This window comes from Tenebrio molitor, chromosome 6 (assembly GCF_963966145.1).
Source record: "Tenebrio molitor chromosome 6, icTenMoli1.1, whole genome shotgun sequence".
Lineage (NCBI taxonomy): Eukaryota > Metazoa > Arthropoda > Insecta > Coleoptera > Tenebrionidae > Tenebrio > Tenebrio molitor.
In genome coordinates, this window is record NC_091051.1 from 17,613,534 (window position 1) to 17,639,178 (window position 25,645).

The 25,645-nt window shown below is 33.8% G+C and overlaps 1 protein-coding gene and 2 long non-coding RNA genes across 10 annotated transcripts; 2 read left to right on the forward strand and 1 right to left on the reverse strand.

The window, feature by feature from the left end:
• The first annotated feature begins 5,541 nt into the window (after positions 1-5,541).
• Positions 5,542-9,259, forward strand: LOC138132611 (uncharacterized). Its single transcript, XR_011160127.1, has 2 exons — positions 5,542-8,504; positions 8,555-9,259. It is a non-coding gene; the product is annotated as an uncharacterized lncRNA (long non-coding RNA).
• Positions 9,260-10,412: 1,153 nt separating this feature from the next.
• Positions 10,413-23,130, forward strand: LOC138132610 (uncharacterized). 6 transcript variants are annotated; one of them, XR_011160122.1, is made up of 8 exons: positions 10,413-10,658; positions 11,833-11,972; positions 17,513-17,845; positions 17,913-18,108; positions 18,161-18,333; positions 20,844-20,988; positions 21,040-22,956; positions 23,021-23,130. It is a non-coding gene; the product is annotated as an uncharacterized lncRNA (long non-coding RNA). The 6 variants fall into 6 exon arrangements; XR_011160123.1 differs by lacking the exon at positions 23,021-23,130 and having other exon boundaries at positions 10,436-10,658; positions 17,517-17,845; positions 21,040-21,203; XR_011160125.1 differs by lacking the exon at positions 23,021-23,130 and having other exon boundaries at positions 10,439-10,658; positions 11,925-11,972; positions 17,517-17,845; positions 21,040-21,203.
• Positions 21,040-25,488, reverse strand: LOC138132608 (lysosomal alpha-mannosidase-like). 3 transcript variants are annotated; one of them, XM_069050174.1, is made up of 12 exons: positions 25,361-25,488; positions 25,201-25,309; positions 25,048-25,129; positions 24,220-24,405; positions 23,710-24,168; positions 23,236-23,658; positions 22,982-23,178; positions 22,726-22,931; positions 21,849-22,599; positions 21,671-21,801; positions 21,467-21,616; positions 21,040-21,411 (listed from the first exon to the last, which is right to left on the reverse strand). In XM_069050174.1, the coding sequence occupies exons 1-12, from the start codon at positions 25,430-25,432 to the stop codon at positions 21,205-21,207; spliced, it is 2,973 nt and encodes a 990-aa protein (XP_068906275.1). In that variant the 5' UTR covers positions 25,433-25,488; the 3' UTR covers positions 21,040-21,204. The 3 variants fall into 3 exon arrangements, with proteins under 3 accessions (XP_068906275.1, XP_068906274.1, XP_068906273.1); XM_069050173.1 differs by having other exon boundaries at positions 21,467-21,801; positions 25,048-25,114; XM_069050172.1 differs by having other exon boundaries at positions 21,467-21,801.
• Positions 25,489-25,645: the final 157 nt, after the last annotated feature.

Genomic DNA, 25,645 nt, shown 5'->3' on the forward strand with positions numbered 1-25,645 from the left:
TCGGACTATAATTAAAAAATGGACTTTACGTATAACTTGAGATTGCGTATTTTGACTAACATTTTTTTTAAAGGAATGAGTAATTGTTTAATGTTTAATTCTCAAAACATTAATCTCAGAAAAAACGAACAGGATGTACATTGTTTATAAACAATTAAGATTAGACAAAACTAAACATTGTTAATAATTGTTAATTAAATATTTACACTTTTAAACACAAGGATGCCGACAAATGAAGTAAGAATGGTTGCAAATAGAGATAAATATCTCGACTCAAGTCGTCTTGGTGGTTAACACTACATTATTTATTTACTGCTTTGTGTACCATTTCAGTTAAAATATTTTTGTAAAACAAATTTCTATGAATGAATTTAGTTATTTTTTTTTTTTCTATTTTGCACCTATAACACAGTCAGTATACCTAACACTCAAACGGGTTTTGAAAAGGAGCTCTTTTCGATACGCGTTTGAGGAACATTTACGTAAATTTTTAATGTTGACAGTGACTTATAGTGAGTTGTTGCTACATAATCACTGCACTTCATGACACTTTAAATTCAAAACTTACAATTGTTCGTCTATTTGCGAGCGTCACCAATCCTTATATTTGCCAAATATAATTTTCCTAGCATTATGTTTTAAACTTTTTTTAAATTTAAGGGGCAAAATAGAAAAAATATTGTATTATACTCGTTTTATAAGCCATTTTGTCGCACTTGTTTGCTTTATAGCACTCGTCGCTGCGCTCCTCGTGTTCCAAAAAACGCGTGCGACAGAATGGTGTTTTATAAAACTTGTATAATAAATTACTATTTTGAATTCACTACCTTCAAATTGATATGTCGCGACCGCATAGTAGTGCGCGAAATCAATGTTCGCCCACTACTGTGTGGTCGCAGGCCGAAATTGACGTTCGCGCACTAGTGCGAATGCTTTTTGGATGATTTCGCCTTTTTGAGCATTTTGAAAATAATTTGACTTGATAATAATAAACTTTGGTTTACAAAACGCCATTTCTTCAATTTGGATAATGAAATGTGGAAAAAGTGAAAATAGATCGCTATTAATTAATTCGATTGACACTTTGCCAAGCGCATGGACAAGGCGCATGGACAAGCGCCATCCTATTCACAAAGGGTATATGACAAATCAAACATAATGTTCGTTTCAAAAAATATTGTAGGAACGAAAGAAGACGAGAAGACGTATTCGGCACATTCGCACAATTAAAGCACTCGCTCCTTCGGCGCTCGTGCCTCATAATGCGCTCATGCGCGAAAAATGTCTTCTCGCACTCATTTCGTTAATAACTATTTCTGTCCAATTTGTAATCTTTAAATAAGGCTTAAAACTTTATGAAATCTCTGTAAATATTTGAAAATTGTTCCTATACAAACTTTCTGAGTGGAATTATTCACACTTTATCAACAGTCTATATAAATCTTGTGTGACCCTCTTCGCACTCGTGAGCACTTTCAGACTTATTAAAAACTAAATCGATCTGGTTTTTCTAATTTTTAAAATGCTTTTCAAAATTTCCAGCCTGCAACAAGTGAATAACGTATAGGTATACTTGTCTGACGTTGATAAAATTAAAATAAGATGAACCCTCTACAAGGGCGCCTAGGACAAGGAAAGTGTAAACAGTTAAATTTTTTAACGTAGTGAACTAATTAGGACCTACATTTAATCTAATGATATTGACTTGGTTTTATGCCCTCAGAAAAAAAAATTGTGTTTCAGCATTATACATTGTTGTAATATTAAATTTATATTTGATATTAATTAGTGAGCAGTTGTTATAAAAACAAATGAATATTATAAATAGTTTGAATAAAAAAAAATATAAACAAAAAGTCTGTCAATAGTTTAGTGAATTAAAAAGATTCTTCTAATAATACTACAAAGGGTTATGGGCCCAGGAGAATATTAAAAGAAAGAAGATTTAAATAAAAATCAACTAGGAAAAAGAATAAAATGTCTTCGATCGGATAATGGAACTGAATATTAATGTAATGATCTTGAAAGTTATTTGGAGAAACATGGAATAAAACATGAAATGACGGTGGCATATACACCAGAACAAAATGGCGTCGCAGAACGAAGAAATCGCACTTTAGTAGAAATGGTAGATTTATGATGATACAATCGCAATTGTTGCCCTCATTTTGGGCAGAAGCAATTTCTACAGCAAATTATTTAAGAAATAGATGTGCATCTATAAGTATAAATGGACAAACACCGCACAAATTATGGACGGGAAAGGATTTTAGCGTGAAACACTTTCAAATTTTTGGAACGAAAGGTTACAGGTTAGATAAAACTCCAAATAAAGGAAAATTTGAAAAAAGAAGTAAGAAATGTATTTTCGTGGGTTATTCAACAGAAAGAAGAGCGTATCGAGTGTGGTGTCCCGATTCTAAAAGAATTTATGCAACAAGAGATGTAAAATTTGTAAATAATTTTGAAGTAAAAGAACAACCGATGCAGGAAGAATTTACTTCTGAAGATATTATGAAGAAAGAAAGAGAAGTTGAAATATATTTGAACAATTATAGAAAACTTGAAAATGAAAATGAATCAATAGAAAATCAACCAGAAAATGAAGAAACAGAACGTGAAGCTAGTAATAACAGAAATAGACAACTTGCATGAAAATTACAACGAAAGAAGAGAAGTAGAAACAAGAGAAAAGCGAAAACCTGGAAGACCAAAATTTATTTATACAGGAAAGAAAGGAAGACCTAAGAAATTATACGTACAAGCATGTGAAGAAGAAATAACAGAGAAAGAAGGTTCAAGAACAAATGAAATGACTGAAGAAGATCCAAAAACAATTAAAGAAGCATTTTTACGACAAGAATCCGAAGAATGGAGAGAAGCGATGAAAAATGAATTAAATTCTCTAAAGAAAAATAAAACATGGGAAATAGTTGCTCGCCCAAGTGATCGAAAAGTAATAGACTGTAAATGGGTTCTGAAAACAAAATTTAATTCCGATGGTACGATCGCTCGTCGAAAAGCAAGATTAGTTGCAAAAGGTTATGCCCAATTGCCAGGAATAGATTTCCAAGAAACTTTTGCACCTGTTTCAAGATTATGTTCTGTAAGACTAATAATGGCCATCGCAGCACTATACAATTTAATAGTTCATCAGTTGGATTTTGTAACAGTATACTTGAATGGGAATATTGATGAGGAAATTTACATGGAATTACCTGAAGGAATAAATGAAATTGGAGCAGAAGTCGTGTTCAAAAACAAAGTTTGTTTATTGAAAAAAGCATTATATGGATTGACGCAGTCAGGTCGTCAATGGTACAAAAAATTAGATGAGAACCTACAGAAGTTGAATTTAAGACCCCTCAGCACAGACAAATGCATCTATATGAGAAAAACAAGAAGAGGAAACGAAGAAAACATGGTTTTAATAGCAGTGTATGTAGATGATATAATAATAGCGTCTAACAGCATGGAATAAATTAATAATCTGAAAGAAAATCTTGCGAAAATTTTCCAGATGAAAGATATGGGACAGATAAAATATTGTTTGGAAATTGAATTTAACGTAAAGAAAAACAAAGTTACTATGAGTCAGAAGAAATATGTCGATGATTTATTAAAGCGTTTTGGAATGGAAAATTCAAAAGAAGTTTCAACTCCCATGGACCCAAATGTTAAACTGTCAAAAGAAATGTGTTCAAAAATGGAAAAAGAAAAAGAAGAAATGACAAGGTGTCCATATTAGAATTTAATTGGTTCCCTTATGTATTTATCAGTTTCAACAAGGCCAGATATTTCACATGCCGTAAGCTGTTTAAGTCAATATAATACGTGTTTTGGAAAGGAACACTGGATTGCTGCGAAAAGAGTACTACGATATTTAAAAGGAACTAGGGACTACGGATTAGTTTACGAAAAAAATGTTGAAGATATAATTGGTTTTGCAGATGCTGACTGGGGAGCGAATCCTGACGACAGAAAATCTTACACAGGATATATTTTTATTTTTGCAAATTGTTCTGTCAGCTGGGAAGCAAGAAAGCAACAAGCAGTAGCACTCTCAAGTACAGAAGCAGAATATATGGCTTTATCCGATGCAACAAAAGAAGCCATCTATTTACGACGATTTTTAAGGGATGTGTTGGACATAGATAAACAAATATAAATAATGAACGATAATCGAGGTGCAAGGAGCCTCGCACAAAACCCAATTCAACATTCCAGAACCAAGCACATAGATATCAGGCATCATTTTATATGAGAAATATTGCAAAGAAAAGAAATAGAAATTAAATACATACAAACCAGTGAAATGTTCGCCGATTTTTTAACGAAGCCCCTATCAAAATTCAAACATAACTATTGCTTACAAAATTCCGGCATTAAGAATATAGAATAAAAAAAAATAAATTTAAGGGGGGCTGTTGTAATATTAAATTTATATTTGATATTAATTAGTGAGCAGTTGTTATAAAAACAAATGAATATTATAAATAGTTTGAATAAAAAAATATATATATAAAAAAAAGTATGTCAATAGTTTATTGAATTAAAAGGATTCTTCTAATAATACTACATACTTACATATACAGGGTAATTCATATAGTTTCATAAATATTTTAACCAGCGGTAGATTCCGGTCTCTTGACAATAAAATTTTGAGTCATACGCCAAAATTGGCAAAAATTACCACATCGGTTTTTTCATTATTAGTAAATGTCATTCTTCGCTAAATTATTCCACTTTACGTCCAATGTATAACAAATGTCATGAATGTCATAATAGAAGCAAACAATTGTTGCTATAGAGAAAATATTGGTATTATAAAGTCTCATTTTGACAACAATGCCTGACAGTTTGTTTCAACGTAAAATATTTTCTTTATCTGCAGTTCTTAAAAGATGGTAGTACACTCTTCAACTCTTCTTTTTAAGAATTTTAACCTTAGAACCTAGACATTTTTGTAAGAGTGTCTAGGGGTTGGAATCTACCACCGGTTAAAGTTTGTATGATACTATATGAATCACCCTGTATGTATATTCCTTACTGAAATTTATTCTATTTTCATTCAGTACATCTCTGTTTGCAAAAATAAGGTAGAATGTCCTATTTAGGAAGAACTAGACTCAAAGGTTTCATATGTATAATCTTGAGAGGTTTTTTTGTTTTAGTTAGAATTGTTAGATGTTGAAGTGAAATTTGATTCGTGGCACGACAAGTATTTTCTTGAAGCTGGGTCTCCCTTAATCACAGAGCAACACGAGATACTTTTACGGATGAATCCCAGTTTTACTTTAATTCCAAAGTATTCAGTTTTGGAATCTGACTTACAAAAAGAGGGAAGTGTGTATGTGCTTCTGGAAGGACCAGTCGACGTTCTTTTTCATTTGTATGGACCCCTGCACCCCAACTCCCCAAATTACAAAATTAACATTACTTCATTCTCAATAGAAAAATGTTTATCTACGCAATCATGTAAAAAGTTAAACTTTTGTCAAGAAGGGGTAAGTTTTTATCACTGATCTCAAGAAAATTTGTTTTAGGTAGTTTATTATGATCGTCGATGGAAGTTATCTAATAACGTAACATATTTGTCCTGGCAACAAGCGAGTGAAGAAGTTAAAATATTGTTAATAACTCACTGTTTGTCGAATTTGAAATAGTAAATCTGAGAATAGGTGAGAAAATTTGCCGAAGCGATGCCTATTTTAATTTATGGAATGTTTCCAAAAATTTCATTATTTCTTTTTTGTTTGCCATCTGGTGTTACGGCAAAAATTTCCTGTCCGGAGTTTCACATTTTCTTCGTTTGACGCGGCCTCGTACTTGTAAAGTAAATTTATCATATACTCGTACTATTGTTTGTTAATGATCGCCCATTTGCGACATCTTGACAATTCAGTGTGTCATTTTCACTAGACCAATGGACATTCTTTAACATAACGATTCAGAATTTAATTAATACAATAAGGCCGATTCATACTATAGGTACAGTCGCGGTCAGATCGGGGTCTGATCACGGTCAAGTCAAATATTAGAACATGCATTTTGCATTGAAGTGTTCATATTATGAGGCACGGTCAAGTCACGCTCTGGTCAAATGACCGCGCTCATTCTGGTGAAGAATATTTGAGCGATCCGAGACCGTGCCGTGACCGTGCAGAAACCGCAAGTCTGAACAAGCAATGATCACGGGGTCAGATCAAAACACTCATCATCCATTCATATACCTAAACATTGGTAGGTACTGTTACGTTATTTATTTTCCCTGATGATGAAATTTTCCCAAAATAACGATTTAACAGACTTCGGGTCGAGATGCACTGGAGACTGCTTGAGAGTACAACCTAAATGTGGAGATGGGTGGTGCTAACCGGAAGAAAACTCCGAGTGGTTTAAAGGAAATGAATATTTTCACCCAGGCCTGCACACGTACAAATCTGATTATTTGATAATATATGCCATTCACGATGTTTTGGCATAAGGGGAGGCTATGATTTCATTTTTTAACGTTGGATACATGTTTGATTTCTGTCATCTCTGCTGTCACTAAAGTGCCTGACATGCGGACCTATCAAAATGAACGTAACATGTTGCCGAATTTACCGTAATCATAATTAAGCGACATTAAAACGTATTGATGGTGTTTGTATTAGACTGCAGAACATATTTTCAGTAAGTTACAGTGAAGTCAAGTTCTTTTTATGTATAAATTCAATCGTAGGTGAGTACAAGATAAATATGTAGCACGGATAGTGAAGGAAGAAACAACGACCCAATTGAAATGGCACAGGGGTTTTGTAAGCCCTATTATAACTTCGCGATAGAGTTGTGAATTTATGGCTTGAGTCTATTTTAAAATGTACTCCTGAAATTTGCCAACATTTTTGTAGATATTGTGAAGAACTTATTTCGGAAGATTGGGCAAAATTAATGAGAAATCTTCCTTTAATAATTTCATTAGGAGAATCTGACTCGGAATTTGATGCAGGTAATGATGATTCAGAATTTTCTAATGAAATTATGGAAGTTGAATAGTTTTGTTCTTTTTTTTGTCATGGACGATGGGTGTGTAAATATTTTGCAGAAAGATTCGAATAAAGTAAGGCTTAATAAGTAGGTACAAGATTTTATACAATCTAGTTCTAGGAACGTTTTGGTTAAAATAAAAAATTCATTGACAAGTTACTAACTGGTTGGTTAAGACACTGTATAGGTGGGTTATCTAAGTGGTGCAGGAGCCACTTTAACTTTCGGTCCCGGTCCCTACTATTCTGTAGTCTGTTCAAGTCAGTTTCCTGTTTTGTTAAATTGGATTAAAAATGTGTGAGTATTTTATATTGCAAACTAGTAAAACTGACAACAATGCACTAGACAATGACGCAGTTTATAACCTCAAACTTAGAAAAAAATAACCTAATTCAACAGACAGCTTTACTGCCAACTTAAATGCACTTTTTCCATAGCCTCCCCTTATGCCAAAACATCGTGAATGGCATATAAAAACGTTTTCCGTTCCGCGAACCTTCCGTCGGGGATCCGTAAATCCGCTCCTCGGCGTCTGGGTTTGGCCTTCCTGGACTCTTTTTCCAGCCTCACCCTCTTCGGATCCTCGACGTCTCCACACCCTTTTCTCGCCGTTTAACCACTCGCCGTTTCAGCCCCTTACACAGTCCCCTACCGATCTGGCCTCCCTGACCAAGGACCAAAGACCAAAAGCGAAACACGACTGACCAAACTCCAAAGACCTCTCTCTAAATCTGCACTGGTATCTCTCCTTTATAGTTTCGCCCCTCTCAATTCGAATTTTTGCATTTTCGGCGGAAAACGGACTCGCCGCGAGTCGTGCGCACGGTGATCGTATGATCAAGGAATATTTGCATTTTTTAAAATGTAACAGTACCTACGCCAGTGAACAGTGAAGTTGTTTTGTAAAGAATATGGACGAAAGGCTAATAGAACTGGTGCGAGGGCACGCAGAACTGTATAATTTTACAGACAACAGATATTCCGACAACATGCATAAGAATAAAAAATGGAAGGAATTTGGTGAAATATTAAAGAAAGGTACTGTTCTCTTCTTCTTCGTCCAAAATGCAAGCCACTATGGCTAAGTCCTTTATGGAAAGATTGGAAAACATAATATCCTTCTTCTTCGAGATGTTGCTTGAACGAGACTGATGCTTGCTTGACCGCGACAGTATGAATGGTCCGTCAAAAAACTTGACCGTGACCGTGTCATGATCTGACCGTTACAAAACCGATAGTACAGACTGTCTATAAAAGAATGTGGGATCGCAGAGGGCTCTGGAATTTGAATTTGTCAACCCCTTTAAATTCGTCAACTACTAACCGCCAAATTGTCAAATATATTCACAAACTGTCAACACGAAATCAACTTAACCTCATTTACGCTTTGAAGGCCTGTTTTGTTGTTTCTTGCGTTCCTGGTCTGCTTATTGTTTAAAAAAGCTTTTTTCACTTCCGGTGGTGTTACAAAGGTATTGTCTTTATCTGTTTTTATAATTTTATAACCTCTCAAATATTTTAGAAGTAATTGCTAAAATGGTGTTCACACTTGAACAGAATAAGTTCCTTATGATGTCTTCTTACCGCAACAGTGTCAAAAGAGATGAGGAACGGACATACAGCGTTCAAGCTTGCAAAGAAGAATTTTTAGCTAAGTACCTGCACCAAAATGTTTTAGAAAAGTGCCTCACAGCTCACATACATCGAATTTTTAATCGTTTTGTTACTACCGGTAGTGTTGAAAAGGGGAAATCGTCAAGTCGTCCCAAGGTGATGGAAAATGTAGTTGAAAATATACGAGATCATTTAGAAGCACATCCGAGAACTTACCTACTAGACTCTTTCATCAAATTGCAGTACTTACATGCCATAAAGTTGTTAGAGGAGAACTTGCATTTACATCCATACAACTGTACAATAGCTCCTCCTTAATGATCCTGAAAGCTGCATAAATTATTGTAATTAATTTCAGAATAATCTGTTCACCTGACTTTTCTGTGTTCAGCTATGTGAAAAGTGAAGTGTATAAATGAGAAATTAATAATTTAAACGAGTTAATAGAAGAGATTACCATCTGTTGTCGTAACATCAAGAGAGTGAGAAGATATTCAGAGCAAAATGGAGGACACTTCGAACCATTCCTTTAATTTATATTGTTACTTTTTTAACTGAATCACTGATGTTATTCACCTTCTTAAGTGTTTAATAAATACATAATTTGTTGAGAGTGTTGAGGCTTAGGATCAATTTCAATAATTTATTTTTATTTAATTTTTTTGTAAGCATTAATTTTATCAAGCTACGCAATAGGCAACCAGTAAAATCAGTTTGTTCTGGGGTTGCACATCGTAGATCAGGCTAATATTATTCGATTTCTGGTGAAAGAGTCGGCAACCATTCAAAGCCTACTTGGATGCCACAATCATTTATAGACACTCTGTATAAACCAAGCTTTATTATAGTGGACCTCTGGCATAAAATAAACCGATTAATAAGTCACAGTTGTCCTTTATACCTTCGTGGCATCGCCTAAAAAGTCAGCATTGAAACGAATAAATGCTGCGTTTTTCTCAGCATCAAACATGCTGTTAATTGTTTCGCTTCTTGTTTCGTCAGAAATTGCGTTAATAAAGTACAACAAAATGGATCATCTTCCCCCAGCAATGTGGAATGAAATGTACCACAAAATTTTTAGTAATTGCAAACCTGTAATTATTAGTGTAATGATGAATGTAGCTTTATTTTTCGCAAATCTCATTCAAAAATCTTGAATTAAAAGTGACATACAAAAAAATTCCCACATATGCCCACTCTCTTATCACTCCTATATTGTTTCTTAAACCTTCCTGTATAATATTATACAAAAACTAGCTGCGCCCACCTGCGCTTTATCTTTTTTTTTTAATTTTTCTTTCGGAAATGGTGATGAAGTGGAAAAAGGGAAAATGTTTACAGATGCATTTGATCATGTATTTTTTTCATAATTAAAATTTCTTTGTTACGGTTGTGGACGGCAACAAAGCTGTTTATCTTACGAGATTGCAATTTTTTAGACTCATTAAACCAAGTTTAACTGAAACTCGGGACGTTATATTACAATAATCATTTTGGATCAGTGACCTAAAAACAGCCCCATTACTAAATTTCATTAAAATTGATAAACTTGGTAATATTTCGAATTGCCATTTTGGATCCGCCATTTTGTTTTTGGAAAAACTAATAAGAAATTCGTAATCAGCGATCTCGAAAACCCCTATTTTTGAATTTTCAATAAATTATTTTGATTCTTTCGACTTTTGGCCAGTTTTTCGGTAATTTTTCCCACTGTGCGGCGGGGGCGGGGCATCAAGGGCGTAGCAAAGGGGGGGGGGCAGGTAGGCCCGACCCACCCCAGAATAAAAGTAAAACACATTAAAAACAAGATACATCTGCCATATCTATCTATCATCTGTCTGTGGTTTAAAATCTGGCCCACCCCAGCAAAAAATCATTGCTACGCCCTTGGGCGGGGCTGGCGGGAGAAACGCGTCAAAAGTTGCCATGTATCTGGTATTCTGAAGAGTGCTGTGCTGTAGTTTTTAGTGTAAAGTTGACGTTGGATAAAGTTCGCGAATCACTTTCTAAAGGTATGTGCCAAGGTAGGATCTTTACCACAAATTTGACAAATTTTGTTTGCCACTCGCTATTTCTTAAATATTTACTAGTGTTTAATTAATTTGGATATTTCTTTATTCAAATAAGTATACAGTAAATTAATAGCTTCCAAATTCCGCATAGAGTCAGTTATTTAGATATGACAATTTTGATTAAGACCTACACTGTTAACTAAAAATTGTTTCGAAATAATAACCATGTTTCTCTTCAAGATTTTTATTAGAATGTCAGAGCAATAAGGTAATAAATGCGTTACCTTTAATAAAATTAACTATTCAAAATTGACACTGTTCATACCTATTTAAACGATATGACAGCTCATTCCAAACAAATTTTGAAATCTTGAAATTTTTCTGGTGTTAAAGTAAGTAATTTTCGTCGTGGACACCGGGTATGTATTAGGTACCGGGTGACTATAAATGAATGTGACGTTTTTTCATAGATTGGTAATACTATTGTTGGTTATTTTGCTGTTTAATGTGACAGTTGACATAAACATAGGCGTCCTCGTCTATTTTACACAATTTATTAATACGGGGTGATCAAGAAGGACTGTTTCAAGTTGGTGATACTGAATTTTATTTTTAAATCGTACAACTGGAGTAACTTCCGGTTGTTGATGGCTTCACACTGACAGCCGCATCAGTGACAAGTCAAATTTGACATTTCAAAACTATAAAACTATATATTTACAAACATGCCGCTAAATTGTTCGAGAGAAGAGTTAATTTATGTTAATGGGGAGCATTTCGAGAATTTCCTTTAGTTAATTTTTAGATTATTACTCCGAATTCCGACTTTGATTTCTTTTTGCCGTTAATTTTTACGCTCATAACCTACCATTTTGTCGTTGTTAATGCTACGTCAGGTATCTGTCAAATAAACCCACAAAACATATCCGGTTGCAGTGTTCTAAATAGCCGAATAAAAAAATGTTCTTAATTGTATTGCCAACTTAAACAGTCCTTCTTGATCACCCGGTACATAAAATGTCAAAATGATGAACGTACGCCAATGTGTTGATTAATTAACGTATCAAGTTTGCCAAAGTAATTTATGAAAAATGTTCCCAACTAAGAAAAAAAGTCACATTCATTTATAGTCACCTGGTACATATTTTCATGAAACTATAATATCTTATTTAAGGTTGCATTATTAAATATTTATCAGACTCTAAAACTATATATTTACAATGATTCAAATGGATTATTTTAAAGTCAAGTTTATGGGCTTTGTAGCTTTGTCTGGATTGTCAATAGCAACCGGTTCTCTTACTAATATTAAAGGTACAGTATGTTTAATTTTTGTTTTTAATTATAGTCCGATGTGGAATCAAGAAGTCGACATGACCTGCGTTTGCTTTTGACACTTGACAGCAGTGCATCGTGCTGCCAATATTTGAAAATGTATGCAGCTAACATGAGACAGATGTCATTACAATCGTGCTTTCTTAGTTTTTCTGCAAATTCATTCCTCCGTTTTGATTTTGTCTTTCAAAAAACAGCTCTTTTCAGAACTCTTTCTTTTGATAACCACTTATCAACTAATAGGTAAGATATATTAAAAATTGTTGAACAAAACACTAAACAACCAGATTTAGATTGTCTTTCTTTCTTCGTAGATTTTGTTTGGGCAATGCCACGAATTAGTTTATCCCCGGTACGCGCTACTTCCAGTCTTGTAAGTTTCTGCGCAATTCCAATATTATTTTTGCAGTTACAAATTCTGCAAATGAATCTGTCCACTTGCTGCGTAGCTTTTCGTTGGCATCATACGGTGGAAATTTCAAGCAAAATTAAACAAAATTATCACAAACGTGGTTAAAACCTAACCTAAAAATTTGACAATACGTACAAGTGTTCAGTAGCTTGTTTTACATTATGTTGAAAAGAGATAGCAATATAACAGTTGTTCTGTTTAATTAATTGATCAATCGGACTATAATTAAAAATGGACTTTACGTATAACTTGAGATTGCGTATTTTAACTAACATTTTTTTTAAAGGAATGAGTAAATGTTTAATGTTTAATTTTCAAAACATTAATCTCGGAAAAACAAACAGAATGTACATTGTTTATAAACAATAAGATTAGACATAATACTTAAACTGTTAAAACATTGTTAATAATTGTTAATTAAATATTTACACTTTTAACCACGAGGATGCAGACAAATGAAGTAAGAATGGTTGCAAATAGAGATGAGTAATTAACAATTTTTTGTAATAAATATCTCGACTCAAGTCATCTTGATGGTTAACACTACATTATTTATTTACTGTTTTGTGTACCATTTCAATTAAAATATTTTTGTAAAACAAATTTCTATGAATGAATTTAGTTATAATATTTCTTTTGAACTCACTACAAAATGATATTTCGCGACCGCATAGTACCGGGTGGGGCATCGTATACGCGCACGCGAGAAATCGCGACTTCTAATTAAATAAAATTGTCGAAATTTTTCACACTAATCTGGCTATTGGTAAGGTACATTTCATAATTTTTTGATAATTTTTCACTTACAAACAAAGCCAAAAAAAATAAAATGTAAATTCCAACCAAAAAGTCAAATTCTGATTTTTATACTAACCTACCCAGATTCACTTCCTATAATTATTTACGAAATCAGCGGAAAAAAACACCAATTAGATTTTGAATTAAACGCAGTTTTATATTTCAACTTTCAAAATCATTTTTATTTATGATCTGCTACTTGTGCTGTCGTAAATTTAGGTGACAATGGAAACTGTCAATTTTATGGCAAAAAGGTTTAAAACGGTCGGCAATACCTTTTGTTGGGAAATTATACCATTGTGCCATAAATCAGGCGTCTGGTTTGCGTTTAAATAAAAAAGCGAATTATTTAGCAAACCAAGTCAAAATTTGTAATTGTGCCATCAGGGTTTGGTGCGCTAAGAGATACAGATTCATTTAGTGTAAAAACTTTATGGGTAAATGAACAGTTAATTTCAGAAAACTAATAAAACTGTTACGGCCTTATTTATTAACAAATTTTTTTTTTTAAATTCTCAAATATACCTTATCAATAATTAGTTAGGTATATAAAATTTCGACAATTTAATTTAATTAGAAGTCGCGATTTCTCGCGTGCGCGTATACGATGCCCCACCCGGTACAAAATTTTATGTCCGGTCGAAGTTTTCAATTCTATAATAATTTAGGTAAATTCAATTTTAAAATAACGACACAAAAAACAGGAAGGTGGAATAAGCCAGTTGTTATTATTACTGTAGTATATAACGGCACAAACAAGGGCGGAAAAAACTTTTACAGCCATGGGCTATAATATACTGAATTACGCCCTAAAAACTAGTCCATAAGTAGGCAAAAATCGCCTGATCGGATATAATAGCTATTTATGCACCAAGGGCGTTACAACGATGATTACGCCCGGAGAACGATGAATCCAGCTCGAGGGCTTTAGCCCGAGAGATGGATATCGTTCGATGGGCGTAATCATTCGGTGACGCCGTGGTGCATACAAGATTTTATTTTTCACTATACGTGTTCTTTAAAAAAAAAAAAATTGGCATCTTTGCAATTATGAATTGATGAGGGCGTTATGAATTCATTACTCCCGCTTATTCCTATTACGCCCGCTTATTCTTATTACGCCCTGTTTTATTCTCCGGTTGTTATGGACATGTTTACGTATTTCGTATCCTAGGAGTTATCATGCAATTATACTAAAGTGAAAAATAAAAAAATAAATCGACCTGGTTTTTCTAATTTTTAAAATGCTTTTCAAAATTTCCAGCCTGCAACAAGTGAATAACGTATTAGTATACGTATACTTGTTTGACGTTGATAAAATTAAAATAAGATGAACCCTCTATAAAGGTGCCTAGGACAAGGAAAGTGTAAACAATTTAATTTTTTGTTCGACACTGTCAGAATTTGAGAAATTGCTCCTATGTGAACGGATTTTGATAAATGTCACCACTTGTCAAAACGAAACGTCAAGCTAATTTTAATGATTTTAAGCGATTTGGAGCCTTTAAGGAGCTCGTCGAACAAAAAAACGTTGTATTCAACTCGTTCGTGTGTAAATTGGGTTTTTTTGGCACGAGTGGGCCAGTTTAAAACGCGAGTGAAACGAGCGTTTTAAAGGCCCACGAGTGCAAAAAAAACCCAATTTACACAAGAACTCGTCAAATAAACTACTATTTTTAACGTAGTGAACTAATTAGGACCTGCATTTAATGTATTGATATTGACTTGGTTTTATGCCCTCAGAAAAAAAAATGTGTTTCAGCATTATACAGGGTCTCCCAGAACTGGCGGACCAAAATAACACGGTGAAATCATTATCTGCTGGCAATAATAGGAAAAATATTTAATTTCAGCAACGGGAATAGTACCGCAATCTCTTTTTAAAAATTTAAAAATTCTGGATTTAGATAACACATTGGTAGTTGAAATTCAAAAAGGTATATTATTATACTCATATCACATCGTGAAGAAGTTCCTTAACATTGACACAGAACATAATACACAACAAAGTCAAAATGCGGAGGCGAGACGCCGGTAATTATGTTGATAAGCACTGCACTATTACTTGATAGTAATATCCGTAATAGTGTATGTATTCCGGCAAAATTGCCGTGCCGCCGGGTGGAGGTGGGATACGAAAAAAATCCATCCTCATTGGATTTTAAAATAAGAACGTTTTTAATTGACCAATCGCGTGTAGATAACGGGTGACTATTAAAATTTTCTCTTAGGGTTGGCTATGGATCATTCTTTGTTTTCCGTTGCACCTTAGACACTGACAAGTTTGACATTATAATTAACATTATAGGTTATGTTTCAATTGTACTGACTGACATTTGTCGTTCGTTCTTGCGTGTGTCTAAAGTAACAGCAAAAATAAAAACTGGTTCAAAGCCAACTCCAAGTGAAAATTTTAATAGTCACCCGTTATAAAATTACCTTAAAAAATTATATTGGTAACTATCGAAACAAATTTGATTGTTGCAAAGACATTATAATTGAATATTATGTCATAATAAATTATTTCTGACAATTCTGACAAGTCATTAAATACGCGTAATGTTTACCGCTTCAGAATATTTTGATATGCTTGTCTTACATGGACAGTGTGATGAGAGTGCCACAGTTGCTCCTCAGGAGTACGCAGTTCGTTTTCCCAATAGGGAACATCCTAGCAGAAATACTATAACCTGAAAAATACTATAACCTAAAAACGTCCGTCATTGCACAAACAATGCAGATACCTACCCAACAATGCATATGCATCATTTGAAATGTATCCATAGTTACAAATAAACCAGGAAAACTAATTAATAGGTAACTTAACATCAACAACAGCATTGGTCAGTTTAAATTGCTTCTTTCCTAATCACTATTTAAGATAGATTTTTTTAAACATTTTTCCTATTATTCCCACAAGATGATACATTCACCGTATTATTTTGGTCCGCCAGTTCTGGGAGACCCTGTATGTACATACCGGGTGAGATGAGTTTTATCGTCAGTGGGAAAACATCCACTTCTAATCAATTTAAAATTTTCAAAAAATTCAGGAATGATTGTGTATCACTCTAGAACAGTCTGTAAAAATTTCAAAATTTTTAATAAAACAGGTAAAGATTTTGTTTAATTCAATAACTGATACATTAATTTACATAATTTTTCACTGAGAGTCCTTTCAAACATTCAGGAAAAATTCGGTGTCATTGAAATCATGAAAACATCACCGGTTTTTGAAATAAATGGAATTTGATATTAAAGCCTAAAATTTAGCTATGATTTATTATTAAATTGGGCGGTCAGTTCCACAAAAGAAGTTGACGTAGGTTGTTTATGATACCCGTTAGGGACTTAAGAATTACTAGAAAAGTGGTCAACAGACGTTCCCAACAATGAGATATTTATTTATGACACTGCAGTTGTAAATCTTGGTCATTTTTCGCTCTTAATGTTAAAATTGGAATAATTCAAAAATGAATAATTTTCTTTTGATGCGAATTTCGTAAATGTGTTCTTTGAATTAATTGTGAATTATGAGAGGGTACGAAAAAAATTTTTTTTTTACTCAAAATCGATTTTTTTAATTTTATGGCTCTGAATTAAGTGATAAGTGAAAATTGATTACACACATTTCAAGTCTTATATCAAGGGAATGTAACCCTAAAGTTTCTTAATTTTTACTATTTTTTTTAATAGGGTTAATCGTGCTGACGATAAAACTCATCTCAGGGATGATTCGTATAGTTTCATAAATATTTTAACCAGCAGCAGATTCCGGTCTCAAAAGGCCCTTGACAATAAAATTTTGAGTCATACGTCAAAAATTGGCAAAAATTACCACATCGGTTTTTTCACTATTAGTAAATGCCATTCTTCGCTAAATTATTCCACTCTACCTCCAATGTATAACAAATGTCATGAATGTCATAATAGAAGCAAACAATTGTTGCTATAGGGAAAATATTGGTATTATAAAGTTCGCAATGCCTGACAGTTTGTTTCAACGTAAAATATTTTCTTTATCTGCAGTTGTTAAAAGATGGTAGTACACTCTTCAACTCTTCTCTTTAAGAATTTTAACCTTAGAACCTAGACATTTTTGTAAGAGTGTCTAGGGGTTGGAATCTACCACCGGTTAAAGTTTGTATGATACTATATGAATCACCCTGTATGTATATTCCTTACTGAAATTTATTCTATTTTCATTCAGTACATCTCTGTTTGCAGAAACAAGGTAGAACGTCCTATTTAAGAAGAACTAGACTCAAAGGTTTCATATGCATAATCTTGAGAGGTTTTTTTGTTTTAGTTAGAATTGTTAGATGTTGAAGGGAAATTTGATTCGTGGCACGACAAATATTTTGTTGAAGCTGGGTCTCCCTTAATCACAGAGCAACACGAGATACTTTTAAGGATGAATCCCAGTTTTACTTTAATTCCAAAGTATTCAGTTTTGGAATCTGACTTACAAAAAGAGGGAAGTGTGTATGTGCTTCTGGAAAGACCAGTCGACGTTCTTTTTCATTTGTATGGACCCCTGCACCCCAACTCCCCAAATTACAAAATTAACATTACTTCATTCTCAATAGAAAAATGTTTATCTACGCAATCATGTAAAAAGTTAAACTTTTGTCAAGAAGGGGTAAGTTTTTATCACTGATCTCAAGAAAATTGTCAAGTTTGTTACTTTGTTCGTTAATTTGTTTTAGGTAGTTCATTATGATCGTTCATGGAAGTTATCTAATAACGTAACATATTTGTCCTGGAAACAAGCGAGTGAAGAAGTTAAAATTTTGTTTCAATTTAGAGACAGACTAATTATGTGTTCAGATTGGTCTCCTAGTCTAACGATTAAAAAACTGGTTATGTACCACGATACAACTCAAATGCTTATCACAGCAAAACGTAAAAAAGTGAATTTTCTTAAAAGTGGAATCAGATAAAAGTGAAATTTTAGGTAGTTTCCAACATATAAATCAGAACTGGACTTATATTAACAAAGATATAAGTATGCTGCACAGCAACTTGGTTTATTTAGACGTTCTTCGTTGTTTGGACTGCAATCTAAAGTTTATTCTTACATGTGGTAAACATGTTTCAAACTCTTCATCTGATAATTTTGATACTATAGTAAGTACCTACTTATACACGGTGATTCATCTTTTATCGCCGGTGGCAAAATTGATCTTAAAAATTATGATTTCAGTTTCATATTTTGTGGACCTAATTTATTATTCATAAAAATAAAATGTATAAGTTAATTATGTCAAATTCAGCTATTTTCACACAATTTTACCATGTTAAATTAATTTTAGCACATGGTATTATTGAAATAAACGCATTTTGATATTCAAATTACTATTTGCTTCATGATTTACGACATAATGGCTGATATTAATAAAGAGGTAGCAATTTTTCTAGCCTTTGCTCGCACATGCTATGCTTTTGTTTATACAGGGTGACTGACGAAAAACCTTTAATGCTGTATCTTGCTTATTTTTTATCCAATTTGAATAAGTGACACATCAAATGAAATAATTTTGAAAACACTTTATTATCAACTAATTAAAAATAAAACTTCCGTCCAGTTTTTGACTGATGAACATCAGCTTCTTTTTTTCAAATAGCACTGTACATTTTTTTTTATTCAGTATTATAGAGATTTGTCTTCTGAATATAAAAATGCAAAGAACTATACCCATTCATTAAACAAAAGTCAAGAAATTAAAGAGTAAATGTACAAAATTTAAAAATCAAGTGACTAAAATAAACAAGAGAGAAGTTTGTTCTAAATGTAAGCTCTGAATATGCATTTGTCAAAACAGTTTCATGATAATAATAATGTTGCTGTGGAAGAAAATTTCCAAAGACGATTTAGTGTTAATGTGTGGTGTGGCATTTTTGGAGATAGAATGGACTAGTGGGTCCGTTTTTTATTGATAGCTGTCTCAATCAAACAAAATATCATAATATTTATTATCAATCGAAATAAGCAACTTTCTGGATGAGATACCATTAGCAGTGTTGAATAGAGTCGTGTTTCATCAGGACGGCGCCATACCACATAATGCACGCATGAATTTTGTATTTTTAAATCATTTAAATTATGTTGGTGAACGATGAATGGGTGCTCATGGAGCTATTCGATGGTCCGCTAGATTCCCAGATTCGAATCAATTGGATTTCTTTATATTCATTGGAAACTTTCGAGACAATATTTATTTGACCCCACCAGGCACCCAAAAAGAGTTAAAAAAAAGGGTAGTGCGAGTATGTCAGGAAAAACCCCGAAATTTTTTACTGAATGCAAAAGTGGGCATTTCTAGAAGGTATCGACAGTGTCTGCAACAGCACTGAGGAAATTCTGAGCAAGCAGAATAGATTTTATATTGTTTACTTGATTTTTGATTTTCAATTTTTTTCAATTAAAATACATTTTTTTGTTTTTTTCTTTTAATGTACGAATATTCAGAAGAAGATTCTTTATAAGAACGAATAAAAAAATATATACAGTGTAATTTGAAAAAAAAAAGTTGGCTATCGTCTGTCAAAAAATAGATGTCGAAAAAAATATCGAATGGGATAATAATGAAGTGTTTTTCGAACTATTTCATTTGATGTGTCATTTATTCAAATCGCATAAAAAATAAGTAAGATACAGCGTCAAAGGTTTTTCGTCCGTCACCCTGTATGTAACGGGTGTTTTTTTAAATTAGGCGTCGAAGTAGGCGTTGAACTGTCGATTGTGAACGCACTATACAGGTTACGGATCACGGATCAGCTGTTTGAATGTTACGCTTTTACACGAGTGGTGCGCTCTCAATCGACTCTCCAACGCCTACTTCGACGCCAAATTTAAAAAAACACCCTTTATGTGTGCTAGCAAAGGCTAGGAAAATTGCTAGCAAAAGCAAATGCTACCTCTTTATTAATATGAGCCAATGTCACAATATCTTAACAATAAGATTTATTAGGGGATCTTTATTGCCAAGCAGTGGGTCCTTTACAACTCAATTCGCTTAAGCAGGTCAGTTTTACAGGGTAGTCATTGTTAAAGAAGATTTACAAGACCACAAGCCAAAGACTACCGATAATAGTTATTTATGCAAGGAGTTTCTGTGTAAATTGGGCTTTTCTAATTGCCCGAGGGACAAGATTAAAACACGAGCGTAGCGAGGGTTTTAAGATCTCGAGGGCAATTAGAAAAGCCCACTTTACCCAGAAACGAGTTGTATACAAAATTTTATTGTTTTGCATTTGCTTTTGACAGTTTTGACAAATGTTTCTAGACCTGTCAGAAATGTAACGTCGAATGTGTAGTCTAGGGCAACGGTTCGTTATCTGCTCATTTTGCTTTAGGGCAGTTAAGAGGCAGTTTACAAAGGAGAAAAATGAGAATTTATGACAGTTGAAAACAATAAAAGCAATTTTTCCATTAAAATCGATTTAATCCAAAAACTATCAGATATTGATTTTATACGCCATTAGCCATAGTTTAAAAAATAAATTATACCGGCCGAAAGTAAATTTTTCGACAAATCAGATCTGTAAATTTCATAATTTTTAAAGGTCGTTTTGCCACCGGCTGTAAAAGATGAATCACCCTGTATAAGTTACTAAGCATTTATAATGGTAAATAGGTTTTTAAAGACAACAAGATCTTGCATGGGTGGCACAGAATAATTTTACCAGGATCGCTTCATGAAAAGAAATGTAATTTAGTAATTAATAATGAGTATTCGAATATGTTGGGGGTCAACAAATACTGGGGGATTGGATTTTTAAGTAACTGCAACAAAGCAAGTTAAATTTAGTTTAAATCCTTTTATGTTGCAGGTGTTGGTAATACAACTGAAATAACAGAAATAGATGGAAACTGTAGTTCTTGTCGACACATAGCTCTACATCTTTTCTTATATTTTATCCTGCTTAACCTTTTTTTATAGAAGAATCAGTTAATCACAAAATCGTGAATTGTCGATAAAACATTATAAAATAAATTTAATCTTTTTTAGTTAGCCTAATAACATAAGTTCTGATTTGCATTGGCTTCAAAGAAGTAATGAACCGCTTCGCTTTTTCTGCCTTTTTGAACGTATAAATCCCATTCCAAGTAAACTGTGGTTCTTTCTTATATCCATCTAACCACTGATTTGCTCCTAACGTTGTTTCCCTAATATCAGTTATTTTATAATTTATGAAAATATCCTGAAACATTTTTCAGAAAACTATCTATTGTCTCAGCTGCCACCAAAAAATTTACCTCAAGATTAATTTCCACAGTGTTGGACAAATCGTGATCGTCACCTTTTTCCAAAATATGCTCCAATCTTAAGAGAAATGTATCATCTTTCCACGGTTCTAAAGTTAAAATGTGTACATTGTCTGGAAGCGGTACTTTAAGACTGTCATACTGAAAAAATGTGTTATTATTAGTGATACATCTCAGTGTGAAATTGGTTACTACCCGAAAGTTCAACCAGCGACTTATTTTGTTCATCGAATTGAAGTTATCGTTGTGAGCTTCTCCTATTAACACCCACGGTGCCAATCTCTTTCTCTGAATGATGTCTCTTGCACTGGCAACTGTACTTTTAGCTGAAAGACCTGACGATATTAATAAATCGTAAAGTACAGTTACTCACCATTCCTGATGTGCAAATCTTTGTATCCGAAAGTAAAATAATGTTGACCTCTTGCGTACAAGCCCTTGTTGTATTCTTTCTCATTTAAAACCTCGTGAATACCTATTCCATCATCAGTTACCAATCTTCTGTGAATCATCAATTCAACTGTACCGTCTTTTAACCCACTGACACTTCCACCTTGCGCACGATCGTTCATTATTATCGCAGTTATTTTACGATTTTTGTCATTGATCGAAATATCAGATGTGACAGGGTAGTAGTTACCACTGACTGAACTGTCTTCAACTTTGTAAGAATAGCCATCACGTTTGCTTAAATCTCTTGCAATGTGCTCCCTTCCGTTGGAATCCGTGGTGAAAGTACCGTCATTACAGAAGTTTTTCATAGCAAAAGATGTAGCGATTTCTTTTCCCGTTTTCTTCGTGTCGAGGTTCCCAACTAGCCAATCAAACTCAATATAAGGATGCTCTTCACTCTTGTACACTCTGATGATCTGAGTGATTTCGTTGGTAGCGTAAGTTTGTAGTACTTCGTCAGCAAGCTTTCCTTTCTTGTATTTAATTTTGATTGGAGACGTTGTCAGCGGGTTTGGGGTTATCTCGTCAGGTTTAAAAATATACGCTCCGGCTGGACTACTTTGAGGCGAAGATGTGTAATAAAGAAACTCTTGGGTGAGGTTCAAATCGATTCCGCAGATTTTTGCAGATGTCAATCGCCCAGAGGTACTTTCAATTGCGAAACCGTTCACCTAAGGTTCAAAAGTTATTTTGATCAAGGTTTGGCAACTAAATTTTTTTGTGCAAGGTAGAACTTTTTACCTCGCAGGAGAACCACTTTAAAATTGTTTAATAAAAATTAATACGATTTAATTTACCTCGTTTCCAAAATACATGGTACCGTTCTCCAGAGTATGGTATTCACTGATAGTTTTATTGAAAAGCTTCTTCACGTAGTACATTTTCATACCCAAAGGTGGTAAATCTCTTGCCAAAAATACCAACTCTTTAGGACTAGGTTTCATGTTTTCTTTAACGTATTCGAAATTGGAAATACTTTCAAAGACATCAGTGTCTAGTTCACCTAGAAGCAGTGTAGGAACACAAAAGTAAGAAGAAGAACATTTTGCTCACCATCTGGACCAAATACTCTGAAAGAACCATCTTTTACAGGTAAACGCACATGATGGGAGACTACATGCGATAAAGGATTGTAAACGATGACAACAAACTTCCCTTGGGTGCTTTCATTGCAGATGCTCACATTCCTCATTAGACACGTGGACAGTTTTAGGTCCACTCGAATATTTGTAGAACGTTTTAATAAATTCCTGAAGAAACATCATTTGTTTTATGTTAAGAAGTAATTTTCTTGTACAAGTACTCACCCAACAATGTTCGCAGCTGCTGCTTCGGCCTTTTCTATACCTTTCGTAACCAACCTAACGTAATCATTTGCAATGTACTGTCTTTCGGTACCAGCAATAGCATTATGACCTTGGATCATCGCTGCAGCTTCCTTTAAAGGTGCAATAAATTCTTCTCTGTCAATATTTTCTATTTTGGCGAAGGTGACCATTTGTTTTGCGGCTTGAAGTATGTTATTGGCAACTCTTTCCAATCGTTTAAATGTCGGCCTCGATGTGAAGTACCCACTCCAGTAGGTACTACTGTCTGTGGAGTACGGCATAAAATCACCAGTTTTTTCCTCGAACACAAACTTTTTGTTCTCGTATTCATCAGATACCGCTTTGACGTAACAGGAAGGTGTCGAATAAAACACATTGTAAGTTGGGTGATGTTTGAAACCTCTGAAATTAACAGATTTAGCAACATTATCAGCAGACAGAAGTGTCGTTTACTCGATGAGTCTGTCCATATTGTAAAAGTTGCTTTCGGCGACTTGATAAGCAAAATCGTGTCCCATTGGTATCATGATGTTGTTTGTCTTGTAGTACTCTTTAAAACGGTCCAGAGCTTGGGCGAAACTCGCTACTTTTTGGTTGATATTTTCTTCAGTAATGATGTCCCTTCTGCTGCAGATAATATCAAAACACATATTGCTTGGTGTTTTGTACAAATCTGGAAGTATGACAGTGAAGAGTTTGGAATTTTCAAGACTCGTACTTGTGTTCCAAAGAAATTCTAGATTTTTTCGTTCTCTTCGATTTGCTTTGTCTCTGTAGTCAATGTGTGCAAGAATCAAAGCGTCAAAACCCAGCTGTTTTATTATTGAAGCGTGTGTTCGGCTGTGACCGTAGGCGTCGATCTGCCACCCAATTTTAGGTCTTCCACATTTTCCAAGAGTCTCGTCCAGAATTCTAAAATGTGACTAGTTTCAGGTTAAATATGATATGATTTCCATTGATTACCTAAGGCCATAAGTGAACTGATCAATGATTGACTGATAGTTGGTTGTAGCTTCGTCATTCATGGTCCACGCACCATTAACTATTTCTAATTGACCATTGTTGACTAAGTCAATGAGATCTTTTTGGGTTTCGTTGCCTTGTTTCTGCCACCATTGCCAAAGAAAAGCAGTTTCTACTTGGATAAATCTAAAAATACAAGTAAACAACATACAGTGAAATTTTGAAATAAATGTAAAATAATAAACAGACAAAATATTTAGAACAATATGTTATAGGTGTTGGATTTTCTCATGGGCTATGAGTCATATTTGCATTGCCGTCTCAAGTAGGCGCTACAAACCGACCGGAAAACATCGTCATTCGTTACGTTAGTGTCGTCTCTCTCTCGTCTATTTGCATGTAATGTAGTCGAATTTGTCAGTTTTCATTTACAGATTTTTCACTGGTTTATCGTTCCGTCTTCGCGCAGATATTTCCAAGACCATAGTCCATAAGAAAATCCAATACCTCTACCTTGTCTTGATTATGTCTTTATTTTGTTAAGTATGTTATTCAGTTACGAAACACTGCGCACAAAAAGTCAAGGAGAGATCTAATAAAAACAGGAAACTAAACGTAAAATGAAAATATATTCCATAAAACCAATAATAAATCAACACTATGAACATAATTACAACGTAATCTGTAATTTTCAGATTGTTGTTAGGAATAAAAACGAAAGCAAGTAAATCGGGAAGTGCGGCGTCAACGAGAACCCTAATAACCCTAACTTTTTGTGCGCAGTGTAGTCATTTAAAAAAAGATTAAATAAAATGTAATTCATTGTACCTTCTTTCAGGATTTCGTTTCAGTGCTTGTACAATAGAACTTAAAATAAACTCGACTCCAGCATCCTCTGTTCCAAAAAATACTGTCGATTATTTTATTATATGTAGATTAGATGACGATTTCTAAAACTAATACAAAAAGAATTTAACTTACTTCCAGATCGTCGATAGTATTGGTCCACAGTTCTTAACCAACCACCTTCATCGTGTGAATGCGGTATGAGATGAATATTCATTTTGTCATTGACAGTTCGACTGCAAGACTAGAATTAATTTCAATGATTGTTTCGGATAAAACTGTAACGATCCAGTACCTGACAAGGGTGTTCCGCAGTCACCAAAGGAAATATCAACAGCAGAAACAACAACATTAAATTTTCTTTCATTTTAAATCGTTGTGAATCTTAAAAGATCCACCGCGGTACTGAACATGTTATTGATTTACTTCCTATGAATTCAGAAAAATATTTTGGTGATTAGCTGGCGGATTTGTATAATTTGCTAATTGAAAAATTTTCCTCCATCTGGTTCAAAGTCGGAATAATTTTAATTACGAGAAACAACGAATTGTTATCGAATTTTTTGTACATTATAAACTC

What these genes read in the sequence shown, in the direction of transcription:
- LOC138132608 (XM_069050172.1), bottom strand. Translation starts at nt 25,432, where the DNA reads ATGAAAGAAAATTTAATGTTGTTGTTTCTGCTGTTGATATTTCCTTTG. An exon ending in CTGCGGAACACCCTTGTCAG is followed by an intron (nt 25,310 to 25,360) that starts GTACTGGATCGT and finishes AATTAATTCTAG; the next exon opens with TCTTGCAGTCGAACTGTCAA. An exon ending in CCATGTATTTTGGAAACGAG is followed by an intron (nt 22,600 to 22,725) that starts GTAAATTAAATC and finishes TTTGAACCTTAG; the next exon opens with GTGAACGGTTTCGCAATTGA.